The sequence below is a fragment of the Tachyglossus aculeatus genome, chromosome 5 (assembly GCF_015852505.1).
Source record: "Tachyglossus aculeatus isolate mTacAcu1 chromosome 5, mTacAcu1.pri, whole genome shotgun sequence".
Classification (NCBI taxonomy): Eukaryota; Metazoa; Chordata; class Mammalia; order Monotremata; family Tachyglossidae; genus Tachyglossus; species Tachyglossus aculeatus.
In genome coordinates, this window is record NC_052070.1 from 54,649,410 (window position 1) to 54,667,574 (window position 18,165).

An 18,165-nucleotide genomic window follows, 5' to 3' on the forward strand; every position below is an offset into this window, starting at 1 on the left:
AGGAGGATCCTTCCAATCTCTTCACAAATCATGATTTTCCCATCTTGGAAGTAATTGTTGCTGATATTCTGTAGGGCAGAATCAGTCCTGCCACTGTCATCCTCCTCCTCCTCCTCCTCCTCCTTTTCATCTCCCTCACGGTCCTCAGGGGCTGAGGGCCCTGTGGGCAGCTGGAGAAGCCGGTTTGTCCCCTGGATTGCTCTCCGTTCTCTCCTCCCCAATCACTGCGAATTATAGAGCTTGGGCACCCCAAGCTTCACTCCACGGGAGCAGAATGTGGAGGGCATGAGAGGAGAAAGCTAGAAAGTCCAGAGGGGTAACAGCTTCTCCCCCTGCCCAGTGGGGTCGGGGGAGGTGGAGGCAGAACCCTATCTCTCCTCACTCAGTCACAGCTGCCTCCCCTGCCGCTCTGCCCTGGGGAAGACTTGCCCTTCTAGAATGCTGCCCTGAATGCCCTTTACCTGGCAGGCTCGGGGTAATAATAATAATTATAATAAAAACTGTGGTCCTCGATAAGTAGTTACTATGCACTAAGCCCTGTGCTGAGTACAAAATAACCAGATGGGACACAGTCCCTGTGTCAAATGGGGCTCCCTTCCCACCCGACTCCTAGGACTACTGACTGCGTGGGGCGAAGGCCCACATAACTCCAGTTGGCCCTGAGATTCCCTAAAGTAAGCAGGTCACTGAGGTCCAAATTGTTTATTGGTTTCAGAAATACACATGGCCTCTCTTCCCCCATGAGGTCCCTGTGGAACCGCAGTCCCCCTGCCCCAGGCCTCAAGCCTGGACATCACTGTGCCTGTTCACTGTTCGCTTCTTTGGGCTGGAGCTTGGCTGTGGGTACGAGGGCAGTGGGCAAGAAGGGTATCTAAGGGCTACAGGAGAGAGCCTATCCTGGGGCCCTGTTAGGAATATCAGCAATCACCAGTTACAGTCTCATGTCCTAAGGATGTGGGGCAAGAGTAGACGTACTCTAGCCACCAGGCCTCTGCCCATGTTCTCTGGGTGAAGGGGCACAGAGCAGGATGTGGCAGGGCAAACAAAGTACCTCCTGCACTGCATCAAGGCGAGCTGGGGACGGTATCTCTCTCACTGGTCCGGTACAGTGCTCTCCCTGAAATCAAGACCACTGTCCCCTACGGACACTCCTTTCTGGAGCTCCGCAGGGCCGGGCCTGCCGGCGTCACCCGAGTCAGATCACCGGGCTCTGCTCACCTGCACGCGGCGTCCAGGACTGGGAATGGTGGGAGAAGGGAGGGGTACAGGGAGAGGGGCTGGGAGGGGAGGAGGGGTGTGCTCCTCAGGCTGTTCTGCGGGCTGGCCCTCTCAGATCAGCAGGGAAGTGGGTAGTGCTTTTGGGCACCAGAATACACCCTCCCCTCCCTCTGCACACCCTGGGGCTGCCAATTCAGCATCGGGGGGGCCTCTTCAGTACTGCCCAGCCCTCAGCGCTTAGAACAGTGCTTTGCGCATAGTAAGCGCTTAACAAATGCCATCATTATTTATTATTATTATTAGGCCTCCCTCTGCCAGCCTGCTCAGCGAGGCTGGAGCGCCCCCTACTGGCCCATTTGAGGTCAGAAAGGGGGGTACACCCTCCTTTCTCAATCGGGGTGACCCTCCCGGGGGCCGGGGACCAGCCCGGCGGAGACCCGGTCCTGGTGCCAGAGATGCTCCGCCAGGCTGTTGAGGACGGGAGCCACGTCGGCCACCCCGGCCCAGCCGTCCAGGGTGCGTCCGTCGGCTAGCCGTCGCCCCGGGACGCTCTTCACCCGCAGCAGGGGCAGCCCCCAGGCCTGGCGGAAGGCTGTCAGGTCCCGTTCGGGCACGTCCGTGTGCATGTATTGGTCAAATCTGACGAGGAGCATCAAGGAGTCCACAAAGTATCCACAAGGCCAACCGGCGGGCCTGGCCCCCCAACCTCTGGCTTCCTGAAATGCCCCTCATGGTTGCTGTCATTTCCTAGCCCTCGGCTTGTCCGTCCCAAGACATTTTTCTTTTGCCGGGACTGTGCCCTGGGCCGATCTTACCTGCTGCGTGCCCCTCCTTTCGCTCTCCTCCCCGACCCCAAGCCCAGCAGGGACATGGATGATATACCTGCAGGTCCTGAATCTAAGAAACAGTGGAGGACGGTAACAACAGCTCAGGATCCCAACCCCAGCGGCCGACTTTCCCCAGCAAAGAGTTGGTACCGTAAGGCCAGGAACACACTCTTTTCCCTCTCAGTCTTCCACCCTCATCTCCGGTCCCCCACGAGGGCTCGCTGAGATCCACCCACCACCCACTGCCACTGTGGAGCTGAGCTGTGTCCCATACGATGCAGGTCAGCCCGATGGGGGCAGAAGTCCAGTGTGGGGGACCGAGGGGCCGCCGCAGCCGCCTGCCCAAGGATACTTGGAGCCAATCACCATCTTGACGGCTCTGGGGGCGTCCTCGGCCACTCGGGCAATCTGGTTGGGGAGATCCTCGAACGAAGAGCGGTCGGTGAAGGAGAAGAGGAAGAAGAAAGCATCTGCTCTCTCTTTGCAGGCCTGGAAGAGAAGTGGGGGTAAGGAGCAAGGTCAATTTGGCCATTCCAAGATCCTAAGGCCCCCAAGTGCCTCCTCTGACCCTTCACCCGGACACTGAGGGGGAGGCAAACAGAAAGCACCTTCCAGGAGGGTCCCCCCCACTCCCGCCGCCCTTCTCCACTGTCCCACTTCTGCCTGCACCAGAAAACAAACCCCCATCATGCGATGGGGGAGGACAGAGGCCGAGTCTTCCACTCACAGGCAGGATGTGATCAAACTTCTTGAGGGCCGCCTCCCCGCAGTCCCAGAACTCAAAGCGGAAGATGAGAACCCGGTTACTGTCCTGCAGCTTCGCTGGCCAGTACACTACTGTCATCTGGATCCCTGAAGGGAAATCAAATGGGGATCAGTTTTATGGCTCACCCCTTCCCTTCCCGGTTCACGGCCCAGTCTGAGAGCTTCCCAGGGTCTCTCGGGTCTCAGCCCCACGGGGAGGAACACAAAGGATCTGACAGGCCATGCTAAACCTCTTCCTTCGGCATCCTTTCCAGGTCAGAGAGACGGGTAGTCTTTCCACTGCCCCATCGGGGAGGGAGGAGAGGAAATGGTACAGGCTGGAATCTAGGGGAACGTATGTGAATTCCCTCTTCCCCATTCAGCAATGAGCCCTTCCCGGCCTGGTCCTCTGCTCACCCGGGGTCTCATGGTGGGCTACGGGGACTTCAAGCCCGGCCAGCTTGGCTACCAGGGCCGTCTTGCCCACCCCGCTCTTTCCGGACACGTAGATCTTGTAGCTGGCGGTGTCTGCAGCTGCTTGCGGAGGCAGCACGGGACGCTCGATCAGCCCTGTGACGACAAAACGATCCCCTTTCAATCAATCAATCGTATTTATTGAGCGCTTACTATGTGCAGAGCACTGTATTAAGCGCTTGGGAAGTACAAACTGGCAACACATAGAGACAGTCCCTACCCAACAGTGGGCTCACAGTCTAAAAGGGGGAGACAGAGAACAGAACCAAACATACCAACAAAATAAAATAAATAGGATAGAAATGTACAAGTAAGATAAATAAATAAATAAATAGAGTAATAAATATGTACAACCATATATATATATATACAGGTGCTGTCAGGAAGGGAAGGAGGTAAGATGGGGGGATGGAGAGGGGGACGAGGGGGAGAGGAAGGAAGGGGCTCAGTCTGGGAAGGCCTCCTGGAGGAGGTGAGCTCTCAGCAGGGCCTTGAAGGGAGGAAGAGAGCTAGCTTGGCGGATGGGCAGAGGGAGGGCATTCCAGGCCCGGGGGAGGACGTGGGCCGGGGGTCGATGGCGGGACAGGCGAGAACGAGGTACAGTGAGGAGATTAGCGGTGGAGGAGCGGAGGTTGCGGGCTGGGCAGTAGAAGGAGAGAAGGGAGGTGAGGTAGGAGGGGGCAAGGTGATGGAGAGCCTTGAAGCCCAGGGTGAGGAGTTTCTGCCTGATGCGCAGATTGATTGGTAGCCACTGGAGATTTTTGAGGAGGGGAGTAATATGCCCAGAGCGTTTCTGGACAAAGATAATCCGGGTAGCAGCATGAAGTATGGATTGAAGTGGAGAGAGACACGAGGATGGGAGATCAGAGAGAAGGCTGGTGCAGTAGTCCAGACGGGATAGGATGAGAGCTTGAATGAGCAGGGTAGCAGTTTGGATGGAGAGGAAAGGGCGGATCTTGGCAATGTTGCGGAGCTGAGACCGGCAGGTTTTGGTGACGGCTTGGATGTGAGGGGTGAATGAGAGAGCGGAGTCGAGGATGACACCAAGGTTGCGGGCTTGTCGTCTCGCTCTTTCTCAAGAATCTGCGTATCTCCACAGGCCCTCAGCATAGGGCCTGAAGCCTCTCGGTTTGTTTGAAGCTCCTAGAAGGCAGGCATCCATCTGTAGGTGCTTTTAGATCGTCCTCACTTATTGACTTGCCCCTGCTGGTCTGTGAGCCCCTTGAGGTCAAGGATCACGACTACTAATTCCACTGTACTCTTCCAAGTCCCTAGTATCAATCAATCAATAGTATTTATCAAGCAGTTACTGTGTGCACAGCACTGTACTAAGCACTTGGGAGAGTAATAATAATAATAACATCAATGATGGCCTTTGTTAAACACTTTTTTAAGCACTTACTAATTCTACTTCTTCCAAGTCCCTAGTATCAATCAATCATATTTACCAAGCAGTTACTGTGTGCACAGCACTGTACTAAGCACTTGGGAGAGAAATAATAACAACAACAACAACGATGGCTTTTGTTGAGCACTTTGGTAAGCACTTACTAATTCTACTGTACTCTTCCAAGAACCTAGTATCAATCATTCAATTTACCAAGCAGTTACTGTGTGCACAGCACTGTACTAAGCACTTGGGAGAGCAATAATAACAACAACATTGATGGCCTTTGTTAAGCACTTTGTTAAGCACTTACTAATTCTCCTGTACTCTTCCAAGTCCCTAGTATCAATCAATCAATCATATTTACCAAGCAGTTACTGTGTGCACAGCACTGCACTAAGCACCTGGGAGAGTAATAATAATAACAATGATGGCCTTTGTTAAGCACTTACTACATGCGAAGCACTGTTCTAAGTGCTGGAGGGGATACAAGGTGATCAGGTTGGCCCACATGGGGCTCACAGCCTTAATCCCCATTTTACAGGTGAGGTAACTGAGGCTCAGAAAGTTAAGTGACTTGCCCAAAGTCACACAGCTGACAAGTGGCGGAGCCGGTATTAGAACCCATGACCTCTGACTCCCAAGCCCGGGCTCTTTCCAGCGAGCCACGCTGCTTCTCTGTTAGAGTACAGTCTAACAGAGTTGGTAGACATGTTCCCTGCCCACAATGAGCTTACTATCTAGTATGTTGCTTTGACAATTAGGCACTCAATAAATATCTTGTAGGGCTATTTAACGTCACTCCTGAGCATCTACTGTGGACAGAGCACTGAACTTGGAGGTGAGGAACATCCAAGTAAAGGTCACAGTCCATCCCCTTGAGAAGTTTGTAATTTAATCTACTGCTGCTATTTTATAAGGTCCTCTTTTTCAAAATAAGGAATACTCAATCCTGAGGGCCAGCATTTCACTCAAACCTCTAATAGTAATAAGGATCGTGGTATGAGTTATGCACTTTCATTCATTCATTTGTACTTATTGAGCGCTCACTGTGTGCGAAGCACGGTCCTAAGCACTTGGGAGGGTGCAATACAACAATAAACAGACGCATTCCCTGCCCACAACTAGTTTACAGTCTAAAGGGACTTATTGTGCATAAGCCATGTACTGTGTGCTAAGCATTGAGATACAGTATAATCGGACCAGACACAGTCTATTCTTAGGGGGCTCAGAATCTGGGCACCCGGACACCCTTTACAGTTGCAAGCCCTGAAGGCCTTGGTTTCTTCTTCTGCCTCAAGAGGAGAGCGCCTTCTCATGCCGCTGTACTCTCCCAAGCGCTTAGTGTGTGTTCAGCCCAAGGTGAGCGTTCAGTAAATACCCTTGAAGAGCCTGTCGATGGGGGGGCACCTGAGGTGTCCCTGCAGAGGTCTCAGTGGGGGCCTGGGGTTGGGCCCCGAGCAGGCCAGGGCCGAGGGCTGCCCTGTGGGGGCACGGGGCGGGTCTGCATGGGAGGAGGAAGAGGAGGGCAAGGTTAAAGGGGTTGGGGGTGGTGGGGGCATCGCGGAGAGGCCCAGATGAAGAGGTGCTGATCAGTCTATCAATCAATCAATCGTATTCATTGAGCGCTTACTGTGTGCAGAGCACTGTACTACGCGCTTGGGAAGTACAAGTTGGCAACATATAGAGACAGTCCCTACCCAACAGTGGGCTCACGGTCAGTCCCCCCAGCCCCCTAGCCCCGTTGGCCTAACCGCCAGCTCTGGCCCTAGAGCCCTGCCAGCCCGGGGTCCCTGCCCACCCCTGCCCACCCGGGCCGCCTGCTCAGCCTGCGGCCCTGCCAACCGGGATCCCTGGCCACCCGGGGGCTCTGCCCGTCCCGCGGCCCTGTCCTCTCCGGAGCCTTGCCCACCCGGGCCCCCTGCCCACCCCAAGGCCCTGTCCACCCAGGCCCCCTGCCCACGCCGCCGTCCTGTCCAACCGGGACCCCTGCCCATCCCGAAGCCCTGCCCTCACCAGAGCCTTGCCCAACTGGGACCCCTGCCCTCCCCGGAGCCTTGCCCAACTGGAACCTCTGCCCACTCCGCGGCCCTTTCCAACAGAGAGCCCTGCTCTCTCCGGAGCCTTGCCCACCCGGGACCCCTGCCCTCACCGGAGTCTTGCCCAACTGGAACCTCTGCCCACTCCGCGGCCCTGTCCAACAGAGGGCCCTGCTATCTCCGGAGCCTTGCCCACCCGGGCCCCCTGCCCATCCCACGGCCCTGCCCTCCCCGGAGCCTTGCCCACCCGGGCCCCCTGCCCACCGGGTCCGCCCTCTCACCGAAGAGGCGCCGCCGGGCCCGTCTCAGCAGGGCCGACACGTGGTCCTTGCCCTCGGCAGTCCGGTGCCAGGAGGGCACGACCAGCGAGCCCGGGGCCAGCGGGCGAGCCATGCCCCGGTTGGGGGGGGTGGGGGGGGCGCGGCCCACGCGGCCCCTTTAAGAAGCCCCGCCCCGGTGACGTCACCGCACCAGACCCCCCCCCCCCCCCCCGGCTTCAGCCAACGGCGTGAGAAACCCGGGGGTTGCCATGGCGACGCGCCAGCATCCTCATCGTGACGGCATTTCATTCAATTCATTCATTCATTCCATCGTCTTTATTGAGCGCTTACCGTGTGCAGAGCACTGGACTAAGCGCTTGGGAAGTCCAAGTTGGCAACAGCTAGAGACAGCCCCTACCCAACGGCGGACTCACAGTCTAGAAGGGGGTGACAGGCAACAAAACAAAACACATTAACAAAATAAAATAAATATATTATTATGAGAAGCAGCATGGCTCAGTGCATTGCACATAGCGCTTAACAAATGCCATTATTATTATTATTATTATGAGAATATTATTATTATTATGAGAAGTAGCATGGCTCAGTGCTTTGCGCATAGTAAGCGCTTAACAAATGTCATTATTATTATTATTATGAGAATATTATTATTATTATGAGAAGCAGCATGGCTCAGTGCATTGCACATAGTAAGCGCTTAACAAATGCCATTATTATTATTATGAAAATATTATTATTATTATTATGAGAAGCAGCATGGCTCAGTGCTTTGCACATAGTAAATGCTTAACAAATGTCATTATTATTATTATTATTATTATTATGAGAATATCATTATTATTATGAGAAGCAGCATGGCTCAGTGCTTTGCACATAGTAAGCGCTTATTATTATTATTATTATTATTATTATTATTATTGTTATTGCGATTGAATTTCTAGACTGTGAGCCCGCTGTTGGGTAGGGACTGTCTCCAGATGTTGCCAACTTGGACTTCCCAAGCGCTTAGTACAGTGCTCTGCACACAGTAAGTGCTCAATAAATACGATTGAATGAATGAATGAAATAATAATGGCATTTGTTAAGCGCTTACTATGTGCAAAGAACTGAGCCATGCTGCTTCTCATAATAATAATAATATTCTCATAATAATAATAATAATAATAATAATGGCACTTGTTAAGTGCTATGTGCAAGACACTGAGCCATGCTGCTTCTCATAATAATAATAATAATATTTTCATAATAATAACAATAATAATGATAATAATAGCATTTGTTAAGCACTTACTATGTGCAAAGCACTGAGCCATGCTGCTTCTCATAATAATAATAATAATATTCTCATAATAATAATAATAATAATGGCATTTAAGCACTTACTACATGCAAAGCACTGAGCCATGCTGCTTCTCATAATAATAATATTCTCATAATAATAATAATAATAATAATGGCATTTGTTAAGCACTTACTATTCATTCAATCTTATTTATTGAGCGCTTACTGTGTGCAGAGCACTGTACTAAGCACTTGGGAAGTACAAGTTGGCAACATATAGAGACAGTCCCTACCCAACAGTGGGCGCACAGTCTAGAAGGGGGAGACAGAGAACAAAACAAAACATATTAACAAAATAAATAGAATAAATATGTACAAATAGAGTAATAAATACTTACAAACATATATACAGATATATGTATATATATACATATATATATAGTGGCTCTTGCCACTAGGTCTTGGCCGCAAGAACTCCAGGAAGACGGAGTTGGAAAAGGGCAGTTTTTCCTCTGGCAGTCATAGCCAGAGACTGGGCAGAGAGGTCTTTCCCCATATCCCGTCTATCCTTTCTTTTTTTAATGGTATTTGTTATGCTCTTCCTTTGTGCTAGGCACTGTACTAAGTGGGGGTCGGGGGTAGATACAAGTCGGATTGGACACAGCCAAATGGGGCTTAGTCTTAATTCCCATTTTACTGAAGTAACCCAGAGATAATAATAATAATAATGGCATTTGTTAAGTGCTTACGATGTGCAAAGCACTGTTTTAAGCGCTGGGGGATACAAGGTGATCAGGTTGTCCCACGTGGGGTTCATAGTCTTAATCCCCGTTTTACAGATGAGGGAGCTGAGGCCCAGAGAAGTGAAGTGACTTGCCCAAAGTCACACACCTGACAAGTGGCAGAGCCAGGATTAGAACCCATGACCTCTGCACTGCACTCACTGCACAGAGTACTTGTCGAGATAAAAGTTCAGTTAACAGCATTCAAGCTTGTCTCTCAATAAAATTAAGAATGACTAACAACTGAAGTATGTGTTAAATGTTATGTCCCGAGCACTGTGCTTAATGCTGGGGTAGATAAAAGAGAAACAGGACAGACAAGGTCACAGTTTAAGAGCAGAGGAGAACAGGTGTTTAATGACCATTTTACAGCATAGGAAACTGAGGCACAGAGACGGTAAATGACTTTCCCAAGGTCACACAGCAGTAAAGAGGCGGAGTTAGTGAAATTATAACTCAAGTCTTCTGATACCACCACCTACGGCCATTTGGCCATCCTGCTTCTCACAAACCCAAGCCCGGGCTCCTTCCACTAAGCCATGCTGCTTCTCTCAGGGATGTTAAGTGACTTGCCCAAGTTCCCCCAGCAGACTAGACTGCTGTTGGACCATTGTTGGGCAGGGACCATCTCTATATGTTGCCAAATTGTACTTCCCAAGTGCTTAGTACAGTGCTCTGCACACAGTAAGCGCTCAATAAATGCGATTGAATGAATGAATGAATGAATGCACTGGTGGAGCGGGGATTAGAACCCAGGTCCTTCTGGCTCCCAGGCCCCGGGTTCTATCAATTAGGCCACACTGCTTCTTCATTCCCTTCATCTAAAGGAGAGGGGAAAGATCCCAGTAGGGATAGGATGGGCTCCTTTCCATCCGTATATCCTTCCTCCAGCCCTTCTGGAGTCCTACCTTCTGCGGAAAAGCGTGAGAGAAGGTCACCTGGGTGTCCCTGAGACTCACCACATAGATTCCATTCGGAATTTCCCATCTTCCGCCTTGGATCGAGGAAAAATATGTCTGGTTGGTAGCTTCGCCAACCTGTAGGCCACCTACCTACGTGATCTTGAGCAAGTCACTTCTTTCTCTGCAAAATGAAGTTCAATTATCTGTTCTTCCTCCTACTTTGACTGAGCCCCATGTGGGACCTGTTGGTTTTTTATCCACCTCAGTGCTTAGTACAGTGCGTGGCACATAGTAAGCACTTAAGTACTACAATCATTATCGTTAAGGGGTAAAAGTAGAAGAGGTAGTGGGGCAGAGGGAGAGAGAAGTTAGCGGGATGGGGAGGTTGGGGTGATAGAGAAGCATTCATTCATTCATTCAATCGTATTTATTGAGCGCTTACTGTGTGCAGAGCACTGTACTAAGCGCTTGGGAAGTACAAGTTGGCAACATCTAGAGATGGTCCCTACCCAACAGTGGGCTCTCTTCCTCACTTCGAGGCCCTACTGAGAGCTCACCTCCTCCAGGAGGCCTTCCCAGACTGAGCCCCTTCCTTCCTCTCCCCCTCGTCCCCCTCTCCATCCCCCCATCTTACCTCCTTCTCTTCCCCACAGCACCTGTATATATGTATATGTGTTTGTACATATTTATTACTCTATTTATTTATTTATTTATTTATTTTACTTGTACATATCTATTCTATTTATTTTATTTTGTTAGTATGTTTGGTTTTGTTCTCGGTCTCCCCCTTCTAGACCGTGAGCCCACTGTTGGGTAGGGACTGTCTCTATGTGTTGCCAGCTTGTACTTCCCAAGCGCTTAGTACAGTGCTCTGCACACAGTAAGCGCTCAATAAATACGATTGATTGATAGAAGGGGGAGACAGAGAACAAAACAAAACATATTAACAAAATAAAATAAATAGAATAAATATGTACAAATAAAATAAATAAATAGAATAATAAATACATGAGGGCTACCAGCCCTAGGTAGAATAAAACACCTTCCTTCTCCTTCCTGTTAGAGCCAGGACAGCAGATGTGAAGGGGCCAGGTAGATGGGGGAATAGGGTCGGTTACCACGTTATTCCAAGCACTTATCCTATCCCACCTTAATTCCCGTATGAGCCTTCTTGCTGACCTCCCTGTCTCCCGTCTCTCCCAACTCCAGTCCATACTTCACTCTACTGCCCGGATCATTTTTCTACAAAAATGTTCAGGCCACGTTCCCCACTCCTCAAGAAACCCCAGTGGTTGCCCGTCCAACTCTGCGTCAAACAGAAACTCCTCACCATTGGCTTTAAAGCAGTCCATCACTTGCCCCCTCCTACCTCATCACTCTCCTACTATGACCCAACCTGCGCAATTTGCTCCTCTAATTCATTCATTCATTCAATCGCATTTATTGAGTGCCTACTATGTGCAGAACATTCATTCATTCAATCATATTTATTGAGCACTTACTGTGTGCAGAGCACTGTACTTAGCGCTTGGAAATTACAATTCGGCAACAGAGAAAATCCCTACCCAACGATGGGCTCACAGTGTAGAAGGGGGAGGGACTGTCCCTATATGTTGCCGACTTGTACTTCCCAAGCACTTAGTACAGCGCTCTGCACACAGTAAGCGCTCAATAAATGCGATTGAATGAATGAATGAATGAGAGACAGACAACAAAACAGAACATGTAGACAATGATCCATGGCACCAAAATAAATAAATAGAATTATAGATATACACATCATTAATAAAATAAATAGAACAATATGTACATATATAATACACAAGTTGTGGAGCAGGGAGAGGGGGTAATCAATCAATCAATCAATCAATTGTATTTATTGAGTGCTTACTGTGTGCAGAGCACTGTACTAAGCGCTTGGGAAGTACAAGTTGGCAACATAGACACTCCCTACCCAACAGTGGGCTTACAGTCTAAAAGGGGGAGACAGAGAACAAAACCAAACATACTAACAAAATAAAATAAATAGAATAGATATGTACAGGTAAAATAAATAAATAAATAGAGTAATAAATATGTACAAACATATATACATATATACAGGTGCTGTAATATACATATATACAGGGGGTAGAGCAGTGGGAGGGAGTAAGGGCGATGGGGAGGGGAGGAGGAACAGAAGAAGAGAAGCAGCGTGGCTCAGTGGAAAGAGGCCGGGCTTTGGAGTCAGAGGTCATGGGTTCAAATCCCAGCTCCGCCACTTGTCAGCTGTGTGACTTCGGGCAAGTCACTTCACTTCTCTGGGCCTCAGTTCCCTCATCTGGAAAATAGGGATTAAGACTGTAAGCACCCTGTGGGACAACCTGATCACCTTGTAACTTCCCCAGCTCTTAGAACAGTGCTTTGAACATAGTAAGCGCTTAATAAATGCCATCAAAAAAAAAAAGAGGAGGGGCTCAATCTGGGAAGGCCTCCTGGAGGAGGTGAGCTTTCAGTAGGGCTTTGAAGAGGGGAAGAGAGCTAGTTTGGAGGATGTGAGGAGGGAGGCCATTCCAGGCCAGAGGAAGGATGTGGGCCGGGGGTCGACGGCGGGACAGGCAAGAACGAGGCACGGTGAGGAGGTTAGCGGCAGAGGAGTGGAGGGTGCGGGCTGGGCTGGAGAAGGAGAGAAGGGAGGTGAGGTAGGAGGGCGCGAGGGGATGGACAGCTTTGAAGCCAACCTTCTCACTGTACCTCAATCTCGTGTATCTCACCTCTGACCTCTCACCCACATCCTGCCTCTGGCCTGGAATGCCTCACATCCGAAAGACAATTACTCTCTCATTCCCTTCAAAGCCTTAATGAAGGCACATCTCCTCCAAGAGACCTTCCTTCACTAAGCCCTCTTTTCCTTTTCTTCCACTCCCTTCTACGTCACCCTAACTTCCTCCCTTTAGTCATCTCCCTACCAGCTCTAAAGCACTTTTGATCATATCTGTAATTTTATTCGTTTATATTGTCTATCTCCCCCTCTTGACTGCAAGTTTATTGTGGGCAGGGGCTGTGTCTGTTATATTGTCCTCTCCTAAGCGCTTATTACAGTGCGCTGCACATAGTAAGCGCCCAATAAATACAATTGACTGATCGGGTATGCTTGTATCTCTCAGGCACTAAGCCTGGTCTGATTTCAGGATATTTCTGCGAAACAGAAGGGATTTCGGTGTCTCCATCACCTCCAGAGTGGCTCCTGGCTCTGGGGTCTTTAGGATTCCCTTTTCTTTCAGCGTCCCAGGCAATTTCTAGCTTTGGCTGTCCTCCAGCCCAGCATTCTGTGTAGCTGGAGTTAAAGAGGTAGGTGGGGAGAGCAGAAATACCTTCTCAGGGTTGGGAACTCTCCCAAGCTCGGAGTACAGTGCTTTGCACACCGTAAGCGCTCAATAAATACGAATGAATGAATGGAGGAAGGAATCTCTGTCTACCCTCCTGTGGCACATAGCGGTCACTAAGGCTTCCAGTCTTATCCAGGAGAGACGGCAGTGGGTCTCAGGCTCCCAGAGAGGAAGGAGAAGCAGTGTGGCCTAATGGAAAGAGCTTAGACACCCAGACAGTCAGAAGACACCATGGCTCAGTGGAAAGATTCCGGGCTTTGGAGTCAGAGGCCATGGGTTCAAACCCCGGCTCCGCCAATTGTCAGCTGTGTGACTTTGGGCAAGTCACTTCACTTCTCTGTGCCTCAGTACCTCATCTGTAAAATGGGGATGAAGACTGTGAGCCCCCCGTGGGACAACCTGATCACCTTGTGACCTCCCCAGCGCTTAGAACAGTGCTTTGCACATAGTAAGCGCTTAATAAATGCCATTTAAAAAAAAAAGACCTAGGTTCTAATCCTGACTCCGCCACTTGTCTGCTGTGTGACCTTGAGCAAGTCACTTCACTTCTCTGTGCCTCAGTTACCTCATCTGGAAAATGGGGATGAAGACTATAAGCCCTACGTGGACCATGGACTGTGTGCAACCTGATTAGCTTGCATCTACCCAGTGCTTAGTACAGTGCCTGGCACGTAGTAAGTGCTTAACAAGTATTTGCTGAGGGTATACAGGCCACTAACCTTCTAAGGCTCCCTCTTGTAAGGAGTGGGGAAAGAAAGTCACATACCTACCCCTCTGCAGCTCTAAAGGGCTTAGGTGAGGTCCATTTCTGGCCCTGAAAGGATGGTATTCATCAACTCACCGAGGAGGAGGTCCTCAACAAGGGCAGAACAGCCACCAAAAAGACGATGACCGTTATTTTGCTGCTTTTAGGGCTGGCAACTCAAATGAGAGGCCCTGGCTGGAGCCCAACAGGAAGGTCAGTGCTGAAGTCGGACACTTCGGAAATCTCCTTAAGTGCTGCGTGTCCAGTTAGGAAAGATCAGTCTGGAAGATGGACTTATTGGCTGTGGAGTTGTGTGTCCCAGCCAAGCTACTTAAGCATTTACTTAGGATGTTAACAACATACACACTTTCAGCTGCCAGGGAGCAACTCCCCCTCCTCCCCCTCTCCATCCCCCCCGCCTTACCTCCTTCCCTTCCGCACAACACCTGTATATATGTATATATGTTTGTACGTATTTATTACTCTATTTATTTATTTTATCAATCAATCAATAGTATTTACTGAGTGGTTACTGTGTGCAGAGCACTGTACTAAGCGCTTGGGAAGTACAAGTTGGCAACATATAGAGACAGTCCCTACCCAACAGTGGGCTCACAGTCTAGAAGGGGGAGACAGAGAACAAAACCAAACATATTAACAAAATAAAATAAATAGAATAGATATGTACAAGTAAAATAAATAGAGTAATAAATATGTACAAACATATATAGATATATACAGGTGCTGTGGGGAAGGGAAGGAGGTAAGATTATTTATTTTATTTTGTTAATATGTTTTGTTTTGTTCTCTGTCTCCCCCTTCTAGACTGTGAGCCCACTGTTAGGTAGGGACCACCTCTATATGTTGCCAACTTGTACTTCCCAAGCGCTTAGTACAGTGCTCTGCACATAGTAAGCACTCAATAAATACAATTGATTGATTGATTGATTGCCCCAGGGCTTAGAACAGTGCTTGGCACATAGTAAACACTGACTACCATTATTATTATTATGAATACAGTGCCTGGTACATAGTAAGTGCTTAACAAATACCATTCTTCTTCTTCTTCTTCTTCTTCTTCTTCTTCTTATTATTATTATTATTATTTCAGTGCCTGGTACATAGTAAATGCTTAACAAATACCATTATTATTATTATTATTATTATTTCAGTGCCTGGTACATAGTAAGTGCTTAACAAATACCATTATTATTATTATTATTGTTATTATTACAGTGCCTGGTACATAATAAGTGCTTAATACCATTATTATTACTATTATTATTATTATTGTTATTATTACAGTGCCTGGTACATAGTAAGTGCTTAATACCATTATTATTATTATTATTATTGTTATTATTACAGTGCCTGGCGTGGCTCAGTGGAAAGAGCACGGGTTTTGGAGTCAGAGGTCATGGGTTCAAATCCCGGCTTTGCCAGTTATCAGCTGTGTGACTTCAGGCAAGTCACTTAACTTCTCTGTGCCTCAGTTACCTTATCTGTAAAGTGGGGATTAAGACTGTGAGCCCCCCGTGGGACAACCTGATCACCTTGTAACCTCCCCAGCGCTTAGAACAGTGCTTTGCACATAGTAAGTGCTTAATAAATGCCATTATTATTATTATTATCAATCAATATTTATTTTATTTTGTTAGTATGTTAGGTTTTGTTCTCTGTCTCCCCCTTTTAGACTGTGAGCCCACTGCTGGGTAGGGACTGTCTCTATATGTTACCAACTTGTACTTCCCAAGCGCTTAGTATAGTGCTCTGCACACAGTAAGCGCTCAATAAATACGATTGATGATGATGATGATGATGATGATCAATCAATCAGTTGTATTTGTTGAGCGCTTACTGTGTGCAGAGCACTGTACCAAGCGCTTGGGAAGTACAAGTTGGCAACATATAGAGACGGTCCCTAGCCAACAGTGGGCTCAGTGCTTAACAAATACCATTATTATTACTTACTGGTACATAGTAAGTGCTTCACAAATATCATGATTATATTATCAGGTTGCAACATGAATGTCTGGAGTGAAGAGGACAGTTTTGAAATTCACATTGTGGGGAAAAGTGATAGTTCGCCGTACTTACCTGGGGCCTGGTTCAGTGTTCTGCCGGCCTCCCCCATTCGCCTCCTTGCTTGTTGTTCTCTTTGCACCGTCAAGGTGCCCAGATATCAAGAATGAAAGAGTGTGAATGGCACTGGGCAAACCCCCCTGCCTCTAGTCAATTCCTCAGGGCGGGTTCATGATCTTACAGTCGCAAGACCGAGTCTTACCCGTCGTTCCTCCCGGGAGACTCCGTCAGTGCTCTGTGCCCAGTCGGTGGCTCAATGAATACTATCAGCACCTGTATATATGAATATATGTACATATTTATTACTCTATTTATTTTACTTGTACATATCTATTCTATTTATTTTATTTTGTTAGTATGTTTGGTTTTGTTCTCTGTCTCCCCCTTCTAGACTGTGAGCCCACTGTTGGGTAGGGACCGTCTCTATATGTTGCCAACTTGGACTTCCCAAGCGCTTAGTACAGTGCTCTGCACACAGTAAGCGCTCGATAAACACAATTGATTGATTGATTGATCAGTGCTACTAAAACGTTGCCCGCAAGTTTGGTCCCGGTAGGCCCATCCTGCTGCCAGCTTCCAATTTGTACCCGTGTGCTTTGCGGATGTGGCTGAAGAGAGAATGAGAACTGAATTCAGGCCCGAACGGGCCAGGCCAACCAATTAATGCTATTTTTTGAGTGTCTCTGTGTGAAGAGGGAGAATGGGAAAGGTAACAGAAGAGCTAGTTGAGCTGCGTTCAACTCAACTTGCTCCCTTTGCTCTTCCCCCCTCCTCCCTGCCCCACAGCACTTTATGTATACATCTATAATTCTATTTATTTATATTGATGCTCATTTACTTGTTTTGATGTCTGTCTCCCCCCACCTACACCGCGAGCCCGGTGTGGGCAGGGATTGTCTCTAGTGCTGAATTGTAAGAATAACAATAATTCAATAATTTTGGTATTTGTTAAGCGCTATGTGCCAAGCACTGTTCTAAGCGCCGGGGGAGATATAAGGTAATCATATATATAAGGTAAGGAGATATAAGGAGATAAGGATATATAAGGAGATATAAGGTAATCAGGTTGTCCCACGTGGGGCTCACAGTCTTAATCCCCATTTTCCAGATGAGGTAACTGAGGCACAGAGAAGTTAAGTGTTTCTAGACTGTGAGCCCACTGTTGGGTAGGGACTGTCTCTATATGTTGCCAACTTGTACTTCCCAAGCGCTTAGTCCAGTGCTCTGCAAACAGTAAGCGCTCAATAAATACGATTGATTGATTAAGTGACTTGCCCAAAGTCACACAGTTGAAAAGTGGTAGAGCCGGGATTAGAACCCATGACCCCTGACTCCCAAGCCCGTACTTTTGCCAGAGCCACGCTGCTTCTCTAATTGAACTTTCCATGCGCTTAATGCAGTGTTCTGCACACAGTAAGCGCTCAATAAATACGACTCAATGAATGAATGAAGGTTAGGCTAGGTGAGGTTTGACCGAGGTTCCCTGAGGTGCCAGGCTCTCGAACTTTAACCTTCAACTTCAAAAAGCAATATCCATCACTGCGGCAGTATTCCTTATGGCACGAGCCCAGGACAAGTGACAGTGCCATTTTTCCCACAGCTCAAGGAAGGTTTGGACTTCGGTCCTGACTAGAACGCGGGTGCCGGCCCCATCAGTAGACTGTGACTTTTAGACTGTGAGCCCACTGTTGGGACTGTCTCTATATGTTGCCAACTTGTACTTCCCAAGCGCTTAGTACAGTGCTCTGCACACAGTAAGCACTCAATAAATATGATTGATTGATCAGTAGTCCTAATGCTGCAGCTCCAGTTCCCTCTTGATGTCTGCTCTTTCCTCCAGTCCATCAAGTCAATGGTGGCCAACTGGCTCTAACACAGGGCAGGTTGCAGGGATCGTCAAGTGGCTGCTTGAGACTTGGTGGCACTGGGAAGACTTCCAAATACCCAGGTGGTGGCCAGTCCCTGGCATTAAGATTCAGTTAAGTCGCCAACGATTCCCACCAGTTCTGGATTGGAAGCCGCAGGCCCCTGCACC

At 48.6% G+C, this 18,165-nt stretch overlaps 1 protein-coding gene across 1 annotated transcript; it reads right to left on the reverse strand.

Moving 5' to 3' along the window:
- Window positions 1-1,513: 1,513 nt before the first annotated feature.
- On the reverse strand, window positions 1,514-7,082 carry CPLANE2 (ciliogenesis and planar polarity effector 2). Its single transcript, XM_038746848.1, has 5 exons — window positions 6,971-7,082; window positions 3,207-3,359; window positions 2,773-2,897; window positions 2,398-2,534; window positions 1,514-1,857 (listed from the first exon to the last, which is right to left on the reverse strand). The coding sequence occupies exons 1-5, from the start codon at window positions 7,080-7,082 to the stop codon at window positions 1,608-1,610; spliced, it is 777 nt and encodes a 258-aa protein (XP_038602776.1). The 3' UTR covers window positions 1,514-1,607.
- Between the last annotated feature and the right edge of the window lie 11,083 nt (window positions 7,083-18,165).

Bases quoted from the DNA above. Each gene is read 5' to 3' on its own strand.
- CPLANE2 (XM_038746848.1), bottom strand. From the start codon at position 7,082: ATGGCTCGCCCGCTGGCCCCGGGCTCGCTGGTCGTGCCCTCCTGGCAC. The intron at 3,360-6,970 runs GTGAGAGGGCGG...TTGTCGTCACAG, and splicing joins GGCCCGGCGGCGCCTCTTCG to GGCTGATCGAGCGTCCCGTG. The intron at 2,898-3,206 runs GTGAGCAGAGGA...ATTTCCCTTCAG, and splicing joins AGCCCACCATGAGACCCCGG to GGATCCAGATGACAGTAGTG.